General features: G+C 38.2%; 1 protein-coding gene across 5 annotated transcripts in view; it reads right to left on the bottom strand.

Annotated features, from left to right (window-relative positions):
* The window catches only part of NKAIN3 (sodium/potassium transporting ATPase interacting 3), a 370,144-nt gene that overhangs the window by 72,763 nt on the left and 278,030 nt on the right, over window positions 1–19,351 (bottom strand). For all 5 annotated transcript variants that reach the window (XM_040545728.1, XM_040545729.1, XM_040545732.1 and 2 more), the window contains exon 4: window positions 16,373–16,570. In XM_040545728.1, the coding sequence (XP_040401662.1) occupies window positions 16,373–16,570 (198 nt within the window). The remainder of the gene's footprint in view (window positions 1–16,372; window positions 16,571–19,351) is intronic.

Genomic DNA, 19,351 nt, shown 5'->3' with positions numbered 1-19,351 from the left:
AATGAATGACTCCCCCATGAAAAGAAAATATCCCTAATCAGGTATTTTCGAGTAATAACTCTAGACTGACAATAACAGATTAAAGGAGAAAACACCAGTGGCCATAAAATATTCTTAGCTTGCAGGTATGAGAATATGCCAACATGACATCATGGGAAAAAAAAAAAAAAAAGGAAATTTCAATATTATTTATGCTTTTTGTCTACAGACCTCCTATGGGGTCTGTAGGAAGCCTGCGTCTATCAAATCCACAAATCAGCAAAGTAAGAAGAATTTCTGAAGGATTAAAACTGATGGCAAACACCTTACTCTTTCAGCCACTCTATTACAAAAGAAAATTGGAATCCCCTCATGTTTGATACAGGCACTGAAGAGTGTGTTTGTATGAAATAATAAACACAGAGAGTACCAATGTTCCTGTGAAATTAAGTATGTTTCTTCATGTAATATGGTGAAGTATGAATTCTTGTTAATGTGGAACTGCATGTAATCTTGTAACTGGCAGACAGAGTCTCCCTATACTAATGAAAACTGAACAGGTAGGTGTGGAAAACAAGGGAACAGGAGGAAAAAAAAATAAAAATGGTTCCAAGCCCTCAACAATTTTTAAATTACATTATGCACACAGTAGAAATGTCATGCTCTCAGTGGTGAACCATAGAAAACACCAGCAAAGAAACTCCACAACACCCTTGCTTCTGTGGGCTCCAAGGCAGGAGTAAATAAAATGGGTCAAGGCACAATCCCTGCCACCCCAGGGTAAGTGGTGTGGCTGGCACGGCTCATGCCTCAGCACCTGTGTCCTCTCCATCTCTCTCAGTGCACTGCCCAAATGGTGGATTCATCTGCCCTGGCTCCTCGGTATGGTCCCTGACCCACGTTGTGCCCAGCTTTGGCAGCTGACATAGCCAAAACCGTGATGCTAACATTCACACAATGGGTGGTAGAGGACGATGCTCAAACATTTTCTGGCCCTGTTTTGGTTGTTGGTCTAGCTATTGAAATTCTGCAACACACATTGAGCGTGTTGGAATCATGAGGGTGTCCCATTCTATAAGTGCAAGCAATACAGAAAGCAGAGCACTGGAGGATAATGGTGAACAGCTCTTAACATTCCTATTTTAGCTGACTAAGGAAAAATAAGGAGATTAAAAGATCCAGAAGCCTTTTGTGAATTTTCCTTGGAATCTAATTACTTGGATCATACTGTAGTTAAGTAAAATTGCTAGGGATAATTATATTAATATTATTACTATTATTAATTATGTATTATATGATAATATTAAGATAATTATACATTATACAGTATCAATATAATTTTATAGTATTAATCGTTCTCACGTTAGAACAATTTCCATGGTTAGAAAGAGCAGACAAATTCTCTGGTACAATAAGGCCTTATTTAGGTTTCATCTCCACATAGTTTGTGTAGGATTTGCACAAGAAAATTAAGTGGTATATAACACTATTAAATTGTGTTAATGGTTATAGTTGAAAAGAATCTTGTAGTAGTGTCCTTGTTTTCTCTGGGACAAGTTAATTTTCTTCATAGTAATTGGAATGGTGCTGTGGTTTGGATTTAGGATGAAAATAATATTGGTAACACATTTTTAGTTGTTGCTGAGCAGTGCTTACACAGGGTAAGCCAGGACAGCTGACCCAAATGAACCAAAGGGGCATCCCATACCATGGGACATCATGTCCAGTAATAAAAGCTGAGGGAAAGAAGGTGGAAGTGGGCACATTTGAAATGATGGTGTTTGTCTTCCCAGTAAACCACTACATGTGATAGGTCCTGCTCTTCTGGAAGTGGCCAAACATGTGCCTTTCAATGGGAAGTAGTGAATGAATTACTTCTTTTGCCTTGCTTGTGTGTGCAGCTTTTTGCTTTAGCTATTCTTTAGCTATTTAGCTTTAGCTAAACTTCTTTATCTTGACGCATGTATTTTCTCATTGTTATCTTTCTGATTCTCTCCCCCATTCCACTTCGGAGTAGTGAGTGAGCAGCTGTGCAGTGCTGAGCTGCCTTCTGAGGTTAAACCACAAGCAGGAAAATTTCTCAAGACAGTCAATAAATTTGATAATTATACTACATCTAGTAAGCTTTACAGTCAGAAGGGCCTATCCCAGGTTGGACATTAAACTTAGTACCATGAGGCAGACCATTTCCATGTCACCAGCGAAGAATAGAATGGCACAGATAATGAGACTTTCGTTACTGAAGACTGAAATGTGTTTAAATGAGGTTGTGGTTTAGGTCCACAAATGTATTCTCTAAAAATAATAGATGGGGAACTAGTAACTACTAGTAAAAACTACTGGTACTACTCTTTTCAGACAAAACAGCATAAACACATGCAAAAGAAGGTAGAAATCAACAGCAGAGCCAAAAAGTATAACTTCTCTTTCCAGCAGGGATGATTACTTGCGAGGTCACTACTGGGACAACCCCAGCATGTCACAGCTTCCCATCACTCACTCCCACTCCTGGTAATCTGCACTGTAACAAAATCTGCAGAGAATTGATTTTAGCTGCAATGACATTGGCAATGGGGAAACAAATGTTCTTGTATATAGTTCAGCCAGATCTCACTACAAAGGTGGTAAAGAAAATAAAAAAATAAAGCTGAGAAGTAAAAAAAATGTGAGGCTTGTCCAATTGTGTTCTAGACTCAAAACTGTTGCCCCTCTGTGGGCTGATTCAGGGAGAGCACCTTTATGTGATATGTTTGATATTTCATGATATTTCACCATGGTCCAGTAAGAGGCAAGGGGGAAGCAGCAATAATGAAATTCAGCACAAGAAGGATATGGATCTGTTAGAGCAGGTCCAGAGGAGAGCTACGAAGTTGAACAGAGGGCTGGAGCAACTCTCCTATGAAGAAAGGCTGAGAGAGCTGGGGATGTTCAGCCTGAAGAAGAGAGGCTCTGGGGAGACCTTACAGTGGTCTTTCAACACTTAAAGGGGGCTTATAAAAAAGATGGAGTGGAACTTTTCGCTTGGGTAGACAATGACAGGACAAGGAGGAATAGTTTTAAACTACAAGAGGGGAGATTTAAATTAGATGTTAGGAAGAAATTCTTCACTCATAGGGTGGTGAGGCACAGGAATAGGTTACCCAGAAAAGTTGTGCATGCCCCATCCCTGGAAGTGTTCAAGGCCAGGTTAGATGGAGCCCTGGGCAACCTGATCTAGTGGGTGGCATCCCTGCATATGGTGGGGGGGTTGGAACTAGATCATAGACTCATAGAATCATTAAGGCTGGAAAAGGCTTCCAAGATATCTGGTCCAACCACCCCCTACCACAAATATCACCCACTAAACCATGTCCCTAAGCACCAGGTCCAACCTTTCCTTGAACACCCCCAGGGACAGTAACTCCACCACCTCCCTGGGCAACCCATTCCAATGCCTGACTGCTCTTTCTGAGAGGAAATTTCTCCTAATTTCCAAATTGAACCTCCCCTGGCACGTCTTGAGGCCATTCCCTCTTGTCTATTGCTAGTTATCTGTGAGAAGAGGCCAATCCTCAGCTTCCCACACCTCCCTTTCAGGTAGTTTTAACCCAGCAAAGAGTGTACCTTTCCAAGCCATGGGCTGCCAGCTTCTCCAGGAGAATACTGTGGGACACTGTTGTCAAAGGCTTTGCTGAAATCTAGGTAAACTACTAGATGATATTTAAAGTCCCTTCCAACACAAGCCATTCTATGATTCCATGAAATATTTGTGTCTTTCCATTTCACTCCTGTTTGTCTGAGTTAAAAATAGTACCAAGGGAGGGGAATTTGGCTATCCCTGCCTAATAGTGCTGACAGCTACTAAGAAGATCAAGTTTGTAAGAAAAACCTACAGGTGTTAGAGACGGTATTTCAAATATCCACCATGTATGATTTCAGTCTTGAAAATTCACTCTAGAAATCTGTGTTTTCCTTAAATAAACATTCCATCTATCTTGGTATAAGTGTTCAGAATGTAGCTTTAGTATTCAATGTTGATCTTTGTATTCTAACTTTTTATTTGAATTTATATACATACATGTGTGAATATATCAGCTGTATTTTAAGTTAATAAACAGGATAAAAATAAATTAAACTAATCACAAATAAAAATGGAAATGGTAATGTTCTTTCAAGAGGCTGTTTAATTATCTACCACTTTTTACTGTCATTCACAGTGATTATCAATTAATCTACATAGCAGGAATCTACATAGGAGTTAATGGAAAGTTAAGCTGGAAGGCTTTTGCATCACCAGGAATGATTTCTTGAAAAATCTTTATGTATGTAATAAGTTCAGACAGAGATCTAGCAGATGTATCTTTCACAACACGTGATTTATTAGATTATCACTTTGATTCAGACTAACATCAGAACTGTGGAGAAATGCTATTATTCATAATTTCTGTCCTTTCCATGCAGGCAATTGTTTCAACTGAAACCTTCTGTGTATTCTCCAAGGGCAAGAAGAAATAAATTTGCTTTTCAGACTTCCACCTGAAGGTGATTTTGTTCTCTCAGCGTTGTTTCTGATATGTGACAAAAACTTACAAGCTGAAAGTAATTCATATCAGTCTCCCTTTCAAGACCACTAGCAATCTTACCTGTTCAAATCATAATCAAACCACAGCAAAGAAATTACTCAAGCGTTAGTTTCACTCCATCTCTGTCTATTCTGAACATTCTGAGAACGCAAAAATCCTTACACAAAGTTACTCCCAGACATAACCTCAAAAACCATCCTTCTCACCTGTGGTTTTTCTGTTTCCTTTCCATGACATGAGACTTTTTTCTTTTGTTTTATGAAAGCACGTTAAAAATACTTATTCTCTTAGGCAAGCCTGACAACCATGGCAAAACAAATCCAAGTTTTTTTTTAAAAAAGTAAATTCATCAGGCATTCTACCTAAATTACTACTGTGATACAGTAAAACATCACTTCTTAGGTGCTCATCAACATGTGTCTTGACTGTACTCATGCTGTATTGCAGGGTCATCCAGGTGCTGCTGTCTGGTACATAAGTGAATGAATCTTGTGGATTATAACTTTTTTCTTTCCTTCTTTCTTTCACCCCACAGCTAATGCATGCACCTAAATTGTGAATGCAGAGTATTGTAGTACCATCTCCTCTGACAGGTACCGAAAGAGCAAAACCACAACTCTTGCATCACCACTAAGTTTTACAACAGTTTCTGTAATATTAGAGTGTAAACAAAGAACAGCCAAAAGATATGCAGATATATTACACAATCTTCCAAAATCAAAATATATTTTTCAGAAAACCTCATCTTCCTGTGAGTAGTTCTGAGAAGAGCACATATATACATTGACCTTCTTCCTCAATGAAAAACAAATCACGCCCTCAAACCTTGAGGAGTCTGAGCTGTTCTACTGCTTGTTTAGTGAAATCCCTGATCTGTGTTCTTATACTTCCCTAGGATAAAACAGAGATTTTTGCAAATAACCAGGGACTGTAGTCAAGGGAAAAAGATATATATTTCTGCAGTCTGGTCACATTCAGGCACCAAATTTTAATGGAAGAACTAGTCTGTGAATCCACCACATGATTAAAAAAAATATGTCCTGTCTGTGGAAGCTTACACAGAGATAGGTTTTAATCAGTGAATATTTTCCTCCCAAGAAAGAGTGGTCACATGGTTATCAACTACAATGTGCAGAAGGAATCATTCCAATAAGCATTAGTGAACACATATCTACTGCTGTTAGGATCACCAAGACTGTAGTGTGAGGCTTGCCTCTGATTTCCCTGTGTTCTTTACACTAAATGTGCAGACTCAGGCTAAGAAATCAGTCTGAGTAAAATATATTCTCATTATTTAAAAGTATGTCTGCAGGAAAATATCAATTTTATATATATATATATATTTTTTTTTTTAATGAAAAGAAAAGTAAAACCTATTCAGCCATGTGAGTACTTTGCCTAGAGAAGGAGTTAATTTCCTTGACTGGCTTATCAACTTTGCAAATGGAGCAGAACTGATACAGCACACTGCTGGAGACACAGCAGAGTTGTTTGTATTGAATTGCAGGTTGGCAGAAAGGTATGAATTTGATTCTGCCTTCCAAGGGAACTACTATGCACTGATTGCCAAGGTTCCTGAAATTTGGGAGTGTCCTGAGAGGCAACGAATACAGACATCCTTGGGAGCACCGTGCTCTGACTTGAGCAGGAATTTCCAGGTCCTTAAGTGTCTCAGTAGCTCATCAGTTAATGGCTTCAGACAATATAGTCAAAAGAGTCTTCCTAAACTCCAAAGGAAATATTGCTTGAATTTTTCTAACTGAAAAATGTTGGATTTTCTCATTTCCTAAAAAACAAACAAAAACAAACAAACAAAAAAACACAAATAAACAAACAAAAACCCAAACATCTAAATTGCTAATCTTTGTTCCAGTGCAGAACAGTGCTTTCTCTTATAATTTTCAAATTCCCAGTGTAACACAATTTCAGCATTCTGCTCTGATGTCTTTACCTCTTCCACTGCCTCTGATGCTTGTCTACTGGGATGCTGCCTTGTATTTGAATCAGCAGCCTCTGAGTTTATTGTGCATTGGGCCACTGTAGCTCCCAGTTCAGCATCAACTCTGTTTAACATGAAATAGATCCGAATGAAAACATCTGACAGAATTACCATGACTAAGATGCAGACATATAGTCTATTATACTGCTTGTGTCATGGGGGAGGTAATTTCAGGCAAAAGTTGAAGGAAAAAATGTTGGTATTTTCCATATCTTCCATTTATCTCCGATGTTTCTGTGCCACTTCCATCAAAACATTCATAAAATTAAAATAATTAAAATTAAGAGTAGACTTAATTTTTACTTCAAATATTTTTCATGTAAATGAAAACATTTCACAATATTTTCACAAATTCATTGATTTTTTGGGGGGGTAAAAATATTGGAAAAATGCCATAGTAATTTTCATGTCAAACAAAAAACAGATCTATATCAAGTACTGCAAAATGTCTAGAACAATTTAGTTCTCATATTGATTAGTTGACAAGGTGAAGACACTGCCATATTGCTAGGCTTAAATTGCTGTCCCCTATCCCCTCACCTTTAGCCAACTCCACTTCAGAAGTTGCCCAACTTTTTTGCAAATCCATATCAGGACAGTTAATAAATAAATGATCATGCAAATGACTATATCATCAATGTTTTCAGTTCATTTTAAATGAGCTCCTTGGAAAAACAGGACCACCCAGGAAACGACAACTTGGGTGGAAAAAAAAAACATATTTTTCTTGATTCGGTCTCAGAACAAGAGAACTCTGCTTTATTGAGCCAGACAGGTAATTAGACAAATATACTTGTGTGTTTCTTAACCTATGCACTATCACGTATAATGGTGTCTGACTATATCTAACAATAAAGGACAAAGTAATTTTTAGAATGTAGGTGCAGATATAGTCTCATTAATTTTGTTTCTCTTGGAAGTATATTTTTTAACAATGAAGGCATGATATTGGCAAAGGAGAAATGGACTCTATGCAACCCTGATCTACAAGGGTTTCTACAAACCCTGGAGGAACTGCACAAGGCATAGATTACACTAAAAATACGAGACAACTACTACAGAGCACTGGGGGTAATTTCAAGAGCCATAAGTTTGAACAAGCCATCTTCTCTGCAGTTTGTTCCAGGGACTGAGAACTCCCCTGTAAAACTGCCCAGGCTGAATATGTTCTTCTGTCTTTTAATAAACTGGTGATCACTCTAAACTTACTTATAAATCTTTGAGAAGTCCATAGCCCACCTGAACCAACTATTCACATGACTAAAAGGTCTTTCTAGCTATCATGATGATGATGAACAGGTATTTCCCTCATACCCTCTTTTGGAGTAATGTTGAAGTTGAGCTCTGCAGACAATGCCAAGTTAATTTTCTATGCCACTTGTGCAATTCTTTATTTGCAAATTATTTGCAATTTGAAAGTTACAAGCAAAAATTCAAGAAGAGATGTAATACCTTCAGGACTACTATATTTGAGTCATGTACCATTCCTGCAGCCCTTAACAGTAAATTACCTCATGTTTTCCTATCACATGCTGATGTTGACTGGCTTCCTTAATCAATCACATGTCACTTGAGGAAATGGAAAGAGAGCAAGGAACCTGGCTGAACACTAGTGTCAGCCCCTACAGGGCTTTTCTTTGGAGAACAACGTACATGATGTGCTCTCTAGCATCCTTTTCTGTTCAATTATAAAAATAACAGGGCCATAACTAATGGGAAAAAAGGGGCTGCTGCAGTGCCCTGAAGGAACCACATTATATATTGATATCATTAGCCCTTTTGTTACATCTAAATGAATAAGAACCAAGCTGCAGCTCTGGCTGCCTGAAGGGAGGGGCAAAAGCTGCTTTTAGAGCAACTCCTGGAGCTTTTACAGTGGCATAGAGAAGGCAATTCCTAACACTGGGGACGTAGGAAGAGCCATCAAATTACCCTAAAAAGGATTCAGACTGAGGGCTCAGTAGTAAAATTTTGGTCAATGATCTGAAATCTGGCACTGCCTCTGCATTTAGTCTCTCAATACTCACAATGTTTCTCTTGTTTAATTATCTACATAAGACTCATAAACTTCTTTTTAATGTAAGTTGTGCTAAATATGGTTGTTAATTAATTTATATTTTCTCTTACGAAAAAAGCATTTAAATCTACCAAATGTCGTAATTCATTTTAGTATTACATAGTCAACGTTTGGCAGATTCTTTGAAGACAGCAGGGCAGAAATAATTCACAGAGGGAGGCAATTGCTTGGAGTTAGTATGAGGCACTGACTGATGACAGATAACCAGAAATAATATAATCGGATCATATTGTTTTTCTTTTCCCTATAGAAGTGATGTTGCATGCTCTGGGCAGAAGAATACGCATTTAGGACATCAGAGAATTATGATGAGAAAGTAACTGAAGGGAAAGTAACTAATTTTATGGTAGGGGTGATTGCATTATTATGAATCATCAGAATAAAAATGAAAATTCAAAATGAAATCATCCTACCTGGTTAATTAAAACAGGGAAACCTGCAAATGTAAGGATGACAAATCTAAGAACATTGATGATTAGATTTTTTTAAAGTGTTCGGCATCAGCTTTCATTGGTAAGCATGAATCTTTTGGACATGTTAGTACTATTTTTACAGAAAATGAGGTAAGTGCTGGAAATATCATTAATTTTTTTTTTTTTTTTTCTTAGCATAGCATACAGAGGTTGAGATTTTTCTACCAGCAGTGGAAATATCATCAAACTTTCAGACACAGATGCTGTGTCTGCTTTGTAAGTTTATTTCCTATTCAGAGAAAGTACAATTTTTATAAATTCAGGAACTGAAAGGTGCACTGGGAAGAGATATTCTTAGGACACATACTTTAGCAATTGTGTTTTATATGTACATATTTTCTATTCCAACTCCTGGGAGACAGTGATCAGTTACATGTAGTTTTGTCATCTCTTGTATGCACAATCATAGTTAGATATATCCAGACATGAAGTCCTCCACCACCAACAATGGAGGACAGCAATGCAAGCTGCCTCCACACTGTCACACTGCTATGCGCGCTGGATGTCTTCCTGTACCAGAGCAAATGCATGCTCCAGCCCAAGGAAACCAAAACTGAACAAAGACCAACTTCTTCAAGCTCTTTAATGGTGTTGGCCCCAATTTTCTCTAGAGTACCAAAGAAAGTTTTAGACAAAAAGTGTGGTCAAAGCCCTACCACTTTTGGTACCATCTTCGCTCCACCAAAAGACAGAACTTTCTTGGGGGCCAGAATGAGGCCAGGTATAAATGAAAATAATTCCCACAATAAATTAAAAGAACATCTCAGGCCTTGGAGATTTGTGCCCAAAGCTCAAGGTGTTTTCATCTTGTTTTCCTGTTGATACCTCATGAAGGTACATATCCAAGAGTGAAACATTTAGAAACAGCACAGAAACAACACAATCCTTCTCCAGGCAAAGCCTCAGCTCCATGCTCAGTTCTCCATCTGGAAAGAGGACAGCAGAACTACTGACACAAGACAGATGTGTGTTCCTTAATGCAGGGCTTGAGGTACTCACACAGTGCTACATGAGGATGGTGGAAGAGCTTAACAGAACAGAATGCCTCTCAATGGAAACCCACCACCATCTTCAGTTGTACCACCTGTGGAATCACCTATCCATCAAAATGGATATTAACAAGGATATCAATTCCTGATATCAGTCCAGTATTGATTGCCTGACATTGTGTGCTGTTATAAAACATCACTGTGAACACTAGGTGTCACATGAAAACATACCGTACTCTGCTGTGTCAAAAAGGTAGATCATTAGCTTCTCTGGCAGAGATTAAAAAAGTAAGATGTTGGTATAAATCAAGGATTTCTACACTCCTCTAGCTAAACAGGCCCCTTAGCTACTTCTTGCCATCTTCTGCCTAGGTTGCCTCTGTGTAAACAACCGCAGCTGGACATTTGTCTGCTACAGTTGCATCAATAGGAGAAAATTCCTGCATGCTTGGGAGTGTTCCTGGCACTAGCATGCAGTCACCCATGCCACTACGAGGTATGAGTTTGGCCTTTTCCAGCCTTTGTTTTCCCCAAAAAGTTTGCAAAACACAGTTTTGGTTGGGAGAACAATCCAGGGATTATTCCTGCTGGGTGGCTTGGACACACTAGTCTATTTTGGAGACTGACGCCCTTTGTGTAGAAATGAGCTTGAACTGTCCTGGACCTGTTGGCCTCAGCGTCCAAGTCCCTTGGCATGGTTAATTGATGTGTATAGATGTAGTCTGTCCATCTTGCTGGAAAATTGTTCACTTGAACAGTGACCACAGTATCCAGTTCCCAAGTTGGCTGCCAGAAGTCTTTCTTCTTATACCCGTGAGTATACAACTTCCTACATACAATATACTGTGGAAAGTAAATCATTTTTCTGGCTCTATTTTGTGCTTGGTAGAGTTAGCAAATAAGTTATCCCCCACTGATTAGTGACTGACTTTACCTTAGGCTGGTATGTTCACTGCTTCCAGTTCTTCTATGGATAAGATTCTTTATCTCTACATCACATCTTTGCCTGGCTTTATAATGTATTGAAAACCAGGTGACTCTCCAGGTGGGTTTTGTTTGTTAGGTTGTTTTTGTGGTTGTTTGTTTTGTTTTGTTGCTGTTATTTTGTGACTGCTCCTCATATGTAGGTCTGGTGGTCACCTAGGGGCTATACATGATGCTGATTGACAAGAGCCACCAGATGGACCTCTGCAAAGTAAAACAGGGATTTTCTTCAAAATATCCTGCATTTGGTCAGCAGCAACATGCCAAACAGCTTGAATGCTCTGAGTGTTTTCAATTTCTTTTTCAATTCTGTTGCCTTCAGGGTTCCAGATATTAGATATGGCTCTTCTGTACAGTGAAGAGTAGTGTTCTGAGACCCTGGTGGAAAGTTAAACTCACCTTGTGCAATGCAGCATCACGAGAAGGTTACAGCTCCCATCCCCTGAAGCACCCTAGTGTCAGCCTGTCACTCTGCCAAAATTAGTTTGTTTTGCTTTTTCAGTACTGATGAAGTTATACTGCTGCTAATTCCAGAGCTACTTCCATGAACCTTAGCTTGAGGGTCTCTGCTTCACAGTGCAGCTGGAGACTAACTTACTGTGGTATAAGTCTCAGCATCTAATACAAAACTTTCTGCAAGGGTTTCTCTCAACGTTGCTAATCTGTCACTGTTTTGACTGTAATATCCATTCATTTTCCAAAAATTCTGATTTCAATAAAGATGACGTCTTGCATTTTGAAATTAAAGGTACTGTGTACAAAGGACTTACTCGTCACAAGAATATGTGCTATGCAAGAAACAAATGTATATTTTAAACACACATGAAATATATATTTTTATTATTAATTGCATCCCACTCTCCCATATTTCTCTTGATTTTTCCCCAGTCTTCAGAAATGCTTAACACCTTCAATATTCAATCATTTCAATAACTGGGAAAAATAAGGATGAGATACAAAGTTACTGTTTCACTGGTAAAAGATATTTTCTTTGGAAACAACTAAAGAGCAAATACAAAAGGAGTCTTAGTGTGTTAGAATTAAATAAACTGCCATATAGTCTATTACCTGAAGTAAGATCTAATGTAGTCACAGCTGCAGCGTTCTGTGCGTATAAATATATATATATATATATACCTTATTTATTTATTTATTTTTAATAATTAAAAAAAGTTACCTTTCAAAACTGGACAATGCAGTGGATTACATATCTGGACAGGTATCTGATATTTACCCCTGAAGGGATATCTTATTACAGTGGCTCTGACTCCTTATCAATTGGAAATGCTCGCCTTCCCAGTCATTTGGACAAGAGTTAGCATGATAAAATGATTTGTTATGCCAATACAGTTTTTGTTACACTGTAAAATGGTTTGTTACACTCCTACTGCTACCAAAAAGAAGAAAAAAAAAAAAGTTATGAAATTTAAGCAGATTTCAAGGTCCAAAAAGGAATAGTCTACTGTGGGGACTAGATGGAAAGGAAAGGAAAGGAAAAGGAAAGGAAGGAAAGGAAAGAAGGAAAGGAAAGGAAAGGAAAGGAAAGGAAGGAAGGAAGGAAGGAAGGAAGGAAGGAAGGGAAGGGAAGGGAAGGGAAGGGAAGGGAAGGGAAGGGAAGGGAAGGGAAGGGAAGGGAAGGGAAGGGAAGGGAAGGGAAGGGAAGGGAAGGGAAGGGAAGGGAAGGGAAGGGAAGGGAAGGGAAGGGAAGGGAAGGGAAGGGAAGGGAAGGGAAGGGAAGGGAAGGGAAGGGAAGGGAAGGGAAGGGAAGGGAAGGGAAGGGAAGGGAAGGGAAGGGAAGGGAAGGGAAGGGAAGGGAAGGGAAGGGAAGGGAAGGGAAGGGAAGGGAAGGGAAGGGAAGGGAAGGGAAGGGAAGGGAAGGGAAGGGAAGGGAAGGGAAACAGGCCTTCTGATCTACATGGCTGGCCATCTAGTAATTCTTCAGTACTGTAAAAAGACAACCTAAATGACCTTTTAACTAACAACTGAAATTAGTATCCCAATTAGGAAAACAGTTATGCATCTGAAATGAATGGGAGACTCCTCAGGTCAACAGTACTCAGAAAATGGGAGGCAACTGCAGCAAGTCTGATAATCTAGGTGGTGACTTATGTTCTGTGGGGCAGTAAATTAAGCAAGTCTAAATTACAATTCTAAATGGAAATTGAAGTACAGACTCGTATGCTAATCACACTGCCTCACAGATGGAATAATGAAGATAATAAGAGTGGAGGAAAACCTTACTTTGCATATTTTAATATTGTGTATATCAGTCAAAAGCAATATCTGAAACTGCAACTATTTAATTCCCAGTCAAGCCTTACAAGTTCCTGGCACATTTTGAACTTGCAGTGAATTGTATACAGAATTTATTTATGATTGTTCCAGGCAATCATTCACACCACAAGAAACAGACATCTTATGCTTTACATAAAGCTGTACAAATTACTACATAGTTTTTCTATTTTTCCATATGCATATTTCATTAAGTGTATATATATTAAATGTTTTTATTCTATTATTATAATATTTCTATCTGTGTTCTTGTCATTTGGTAAATTTTGAGCTGAGTTTTATTACACTGGATAAGCAGAGAACAAAACTGTTCTTGGTTTCAGCCACCAGCTGTATTTCCACAGAACTCTAAATTTAATCACAAAATTTCTATAAAAAATTCTGAATATCACAATACATTTTTCTTATAGGAGTGAGGAATAATTTATATAAATACAATTTGAATATATTAATGTTTTCTCCTATTAAATCGACTATACTACAATTTCCCTTGTATGGGCTCACTTGAGCAAAACGAACACTAGTGGACTACGAGGGGAATTTGCTGCAGATGCAGAGATGGACCTAATGGGAGAGGCAACCTGGTTTCACTATCAAACCCTCACAAGAGTAAGAAAGCTGTACTCTGTCGGGCTTTGCAGATGCAGTGTGCAATATTCTTTTCCAAAGCCTGCTTGCATTGTAATTTCACAACGTATGTTGACACATACAGGACTAGGTCTCAAGAGAAGTAATTTTATGTTCACTGAAAAATATCTTGACTCAAAGTCTTTACTTTCTGACTGAACAACATGCAGGAAAAGGCTGGTTTGGGTGCCTGTGATGTCACTAGTGCCTGAGAAGCTCGAACAGGCACAAGGGATATGCAAGCACTTGTGATGTCACTGGTGTACTAAGAAAATGCACTAATTCAGGTCTGGACTTGCAAGTGGAAGTTCACTAATCACTGCTGTAAGATCAAAGTTTATTAAATTTTGACTAAAAGCAGTGGTAAGGCAATAGCATTTGGCATCTTACAAAAGCATCCTTTAGTAATACTGAGAAGTCTAAAACTTCAAGACTTTTAGACTGTGAACACTACTGTGTGCTAGACAGTTAGGCAGTTCTAGACAGTTAGATCTATGATAGATCATAGAAATCATCTAGGTCCTGACCCTGTCAGCAAGACTTCTAAATAGACTGATGTTTGCCCTCCAGAAATCCAAGGTAACAGCTCTGTCAACCACCTTTTTTACTTCACCAAAGATCAAAAACTCTGTGATTTCATGATCGCTGTGCCCAAGACAGCCTCCAGCAATCACATCACCCATAAGTCTTCCCCTGTTTGCAAGGACAGGTCAAGTGAGGCACCTTCCCTAGATGGTTCCCTCACCGCCTGTGTGAGTAAGCTATCCTACACACACTCCAGGAACCTCCTAGACTGCTTCCTCTCTGTGTTAGTTTATTTCTAGCAGACATCTGGGAAGTTGAAGTCTCCCATGAGAACAAGGGCTAGTGATCATGAGACTTCTAGTTGCTTATAGAATATTTCATTCACCTTTTCACCCTGCTTGAGTGGTCTATAACAGACTCCCACCATAATATGTCTTATTGCCCTTTCCCTGTCTCTTACCCAGAGACACTCAGCCCTTTAATCTCCATTTCCCAGCTATGTGCAGTCAAGGCATTCCTTGAAATACAGGGCTACTTACCTCATCTTCTTCTCTGCCTTTCTCTCCTGAAGAGCCTGTAACCATCTATTACATCACTCCAGGCATGCAAGTTGTCCCAACATGTACACAGATTTTTTTCTTTCAGAAAATAAATGTCATTAACTTGAGAAAATGTGAAAATTAAAATCTGAACATAATTTGAAACTAATAAGCTTAAAATCTCTAATCTCTTTCTTTGTTAGTAAAGGACTTACAAGTCAGTTAGTAAAACATCTTGAATTACTGAGTAGACCAGGAATATCCAACCTATCTGGCTGATCAGACCATGGAGTCTTTTTCACGGAGCAGGCGTGGACTTTAGACCACAACTCTTCTCTGACTATCTGCCAAGCACTGGTGGTCATGGTTACAACCATGAACCATGAGCATTTGTGTTCTCAGAATAGGTGCAGATATCTAAGGCATATCAGAACCATGTGCACCCACATGGTGTGAACCATTTGCTATGTACTACACTCAGCTATGTAGAGAAAGAAACCAAGAAAGAGCTACCACTTCTAAATCACACAAAGTTTGTGCCAGCCAAGATTTTGAGCATAAGCAGAACCAGCTACCAAAATGAGGAAAGACTGTGGACAAGACTGGGCTGCTGCTCCCAAAGTAATTCATCCAGCCCCAGTGCTTCTTTGAATTGCCCATAGCCCTCAGGTGCCCATTGTCCCATGGCTCAATGACCATTCAATAGACAGCATACTTTTTGTAATGACTTCTAGTGCTTGCAATTTTTGACTAGTATTGCAACAATAAAAAGTAGATCATGAAGGCAGAGTATTCTCATAACCCAGAGTCCCAGGAAAGAACAGATAATGTCATTAAATATACATGAGTACTCTCACTCCTAATATTTCCCTGACTTTTTTCAAGTGTCACGTTCATATCTCACTTTGGGAGAATCTTAGTTGTGTGTCATGTAAAATATATTTACATTCAGGACTGAATAAATACCATCATTGATTGTGAACTTTGGAAAGGTTTAGGCCAACTAATTTTGGACAAGTCTGTTCTCCTTTTCAGTGTGTCTCAATGAATGAGAGATGAGAATTTGAAATAGTTTTCACCTCTCCTAGCAAAGGCCAGAATGGGGACTATGCCACTTTGTCAATTTTGTCACAAGCAAAGAGAAGAGCAGTGTACATTTTAATAATGTGACTATCATTCTCTAATTCAAAATACAATACAATTCCAAATCCATGCTGCTATTGATCAACCACTACATCACCTTGTCAGGAAAGAGGCACACAACAACTGAAGACTGAATGCGGAAAGACGGCTCGAATCCGAGTACAAGAGAAAATTGGGACTTACGGAGAGGAGTATTTGGATAGCACTGTGAATAACCTCTAGGTACTGGAAATCAATTATGCAGCCTGTCACAGAGACGTAGGAGTAATCATCTAGGATACCAGGAGCAGAAGGACGCACCACCCTTCGTATGCAGCCAGGCCCGTGCTCCCGCCACCAAGATCGGTGCATTGAGATGTTAAAGGTCATGAGATCGGTTTCCTAGGAGACAGGGAGGGAAAAAGCATGAAATCCTCAAACTCTATATTATTTAAGATGAAGAAAGGGAAATAAACGGTGATTTTAGTTATTAAAATGAAAATAAGATAAATAACTTGCCTTCCCCTTCATCCACATAATTTTAACATGAAAGTAGACCATTAAGAGGGAGAGAGGAAATTGCAAAGGTTTATTATTTATTTTGTAATTGTGCATTGGAGTTTTTGTCTGGTAGAAGGACCATCATACCACGTACTGCACAAAACACAGTGAATATCCTGTGTCTCCATGGACTCACAGCCTGAAAAGCAATTTTGTTGTTACTTGATTAGAATTTGATTCAAAAATTATTTTTTGAACAAGCAACAGAGACAACTTTACTCCATGGTACTGGAGATGATCTAAAACAAATTGCCACCATATTTATTTAAATTAATAATTATAGTAAAATTAAAGTATCATTTTAAATTAGGCCACAGCCAGGCAGATTTTCCAGTTGCTAATGGTTCAGATGAAATGTTCTCTGCAGTCAAAGATTTGGCTGCCTTTCCTTCCTTCTATCACCCCCATGGAGATTTCTTCTTCTTAGCTTAGCTAATAAACCCACTTCTGTGAACTGAATTGAGTTTAAAATAAAAGGAATAATTTCTCTTCATTCACATCAGCTTCAAAAATCAATGACAACTTCTCCAATCAGGCTACTCCTAGAAGTTTACTTTCACACTAACAAAAAGTACACTTGGTGCAAATTCCAGTTCAAGAAAGAGTCCTTATATTTACCTTTGTTAATTGCTTTTATTCTGGATACACCTGAAAATTAACAGGTGTTACACATTGACAATCTCTATTACTGTTAGTTAGCAGTAAGTAATCAGCCTTTGTGATTTGATGTTTTGCTCTTCATAACTTCTTTACCCTTAAAATGCAGATTTGTAGGATCACTATTCACAGTTGATGAAGCATTTGTCTTTTGACTTTGTATGTCATTCCTTGATAGTGGTTTAGAAATTTTTCAGCTGCACTATGAAAATGATTTACAAAATCAGAAGTTGACAGACAATTCAGTGTAAAGAAAATGTAATTATAAACACAGTCATAGGAAATAGCTGAGGCTTTCTCTGTACAACAATGCCAGAGATTGCACAGTGTTATCAAGTGTTTTCAACAACTGTCAAGTGTAGGAAATGCCATTTGTCAAGCAGTACACAGATACTCATCTATTTTGGTAACTCTTTGTTGAGTGGGAATATGGATTTACCATGTGGGTTAGTCTGTATCAAATGTTGCAAGTTAACACTTTATTATCATAACTGCAGGAAAAAAATGTGGAGTCTGTGTGTTTGGTGTTGGTTTCATAGTTTTCTTTGCCCTCAAAGTTTTTTTTTTGTTCCATTGTTTCATTTTTTTTTCTTTTGCCTTTAAGTTTTATTCAAGTTTGTGCTCGGGCAGGTCACAGCAAAAGGCAAAGCAAGCCAGTAAGCTTGCACAAGGAAACAGCTCTGTTACATCTTGCCAACACCTTTAAAACATAAGAATTTGACGTGATTTTGCTGATCATTATCAGAGCTATTTTACATGGATCAGATCTGTAGTTTTGTTCATATTTCAAGGTTCCTGGTGACACAGTGAGAGAAGGAAACAGCAATATTATAGCTAAAAAAGAATAGAGATATCATCACAGCAATTGCTGCTTTTCTTCTTATTATTATTCAGACATTATGGATAAAGGCTGTAAGTAGAGCTTTCTAACTTTGTCACTGTGTGTATTATGTCCTGAGTCCTCAAAAAAAGGTAAATGATGATAATGATGGCCCAGCAAAGACCAGTTTTAGAAATGCAAACAAAACCACCTGTTGCACAAGCTTGACCTCTAAAATATCACTTCACATATTGGCAGATGTAAGCTGTTTGAGCTGATAAATGTTAAGCTGTCAATCAATAAATGAAAGCCTAAAAAAATCAATTTTCCTTTTATTATTTTTTTAAGCAGCCAAAGCATGCTTCCACATAATTTCTTGGAGATTTTAAATCTGTAAAGTCATTGGAATATACCAGGCTCTGAAAAATTAGCCTGTATCTTCATTACTACTTACAGAAACATAGAAAATGAAAAAACACTTTGGTTGGGTGTACAGATTTTAAATACCAGTGTACTTCTGAGAGTGTTTCAGTATCCGTAAATTCAGTATTTGGAAACTCTGTGCGTAGTGGAAAAGCTGCTGCCCAAGTGGATTATTCTCAATTGTATGTTTAATAAAAGTTAAGAATTCTTTCAGAATGTACAAGCAGGTACTTAAATTTTTTTCAAGAGATAACGTGCTATTTTCCAATGTAACAAGCAACCATTAAGCAAATGGTTACAAAATGATCAGACTTCAGCAGGTGATGTAATGAAACTGTTTATTTCTTACAGAAGAATGATGCCTCTTCATAATAAGAGACCAAATTCCAGGCTCTATACAAAAGACATCAATCTGTCTCTTTGATGAGTCAGTTGGGATTCATGTAATAACTGAAATTTCAATTATGAATTGAAAATTGCTGTCTTCTGAGCTACAGACTCATGATGTTTCTTGATCTTGATTCCATACATCAGCAGGTAAACCATACTTCCTCAGCTAGCAACCTGTCAGGAAGATGCCATAAACTAAGAGTAGGTAGAACATAAATAATAGAACTAGGAAAATCATGTGGCACTTATGGAAGTGATATAGCAAAGGGAATCCCTATGCCCTACTCCCCTCTTTTTCATTCAGCACTGAAGAAATGCTCCGGTACATGGTA

Source organism: Cygnus olor, chromosome 2 (assembly GCF_009769625.2).
Source record: "Cygnus olor isolate bCygOlo1 chromosome 2, bCygOlo1.pri.v2, whole genome shotgun sequence".
NCBI classification, from domain to species: Eukaryota; Metazoa; Chordata; class Aves; order Anseriformes; family Anatidae; genus Cygnus; species Cygnus olor.
The sequence above is the reverse complement of the archived record's forward strand: the minus strand, read 5'-3'. Positions and strand labels throughout refer to the sequence as shown.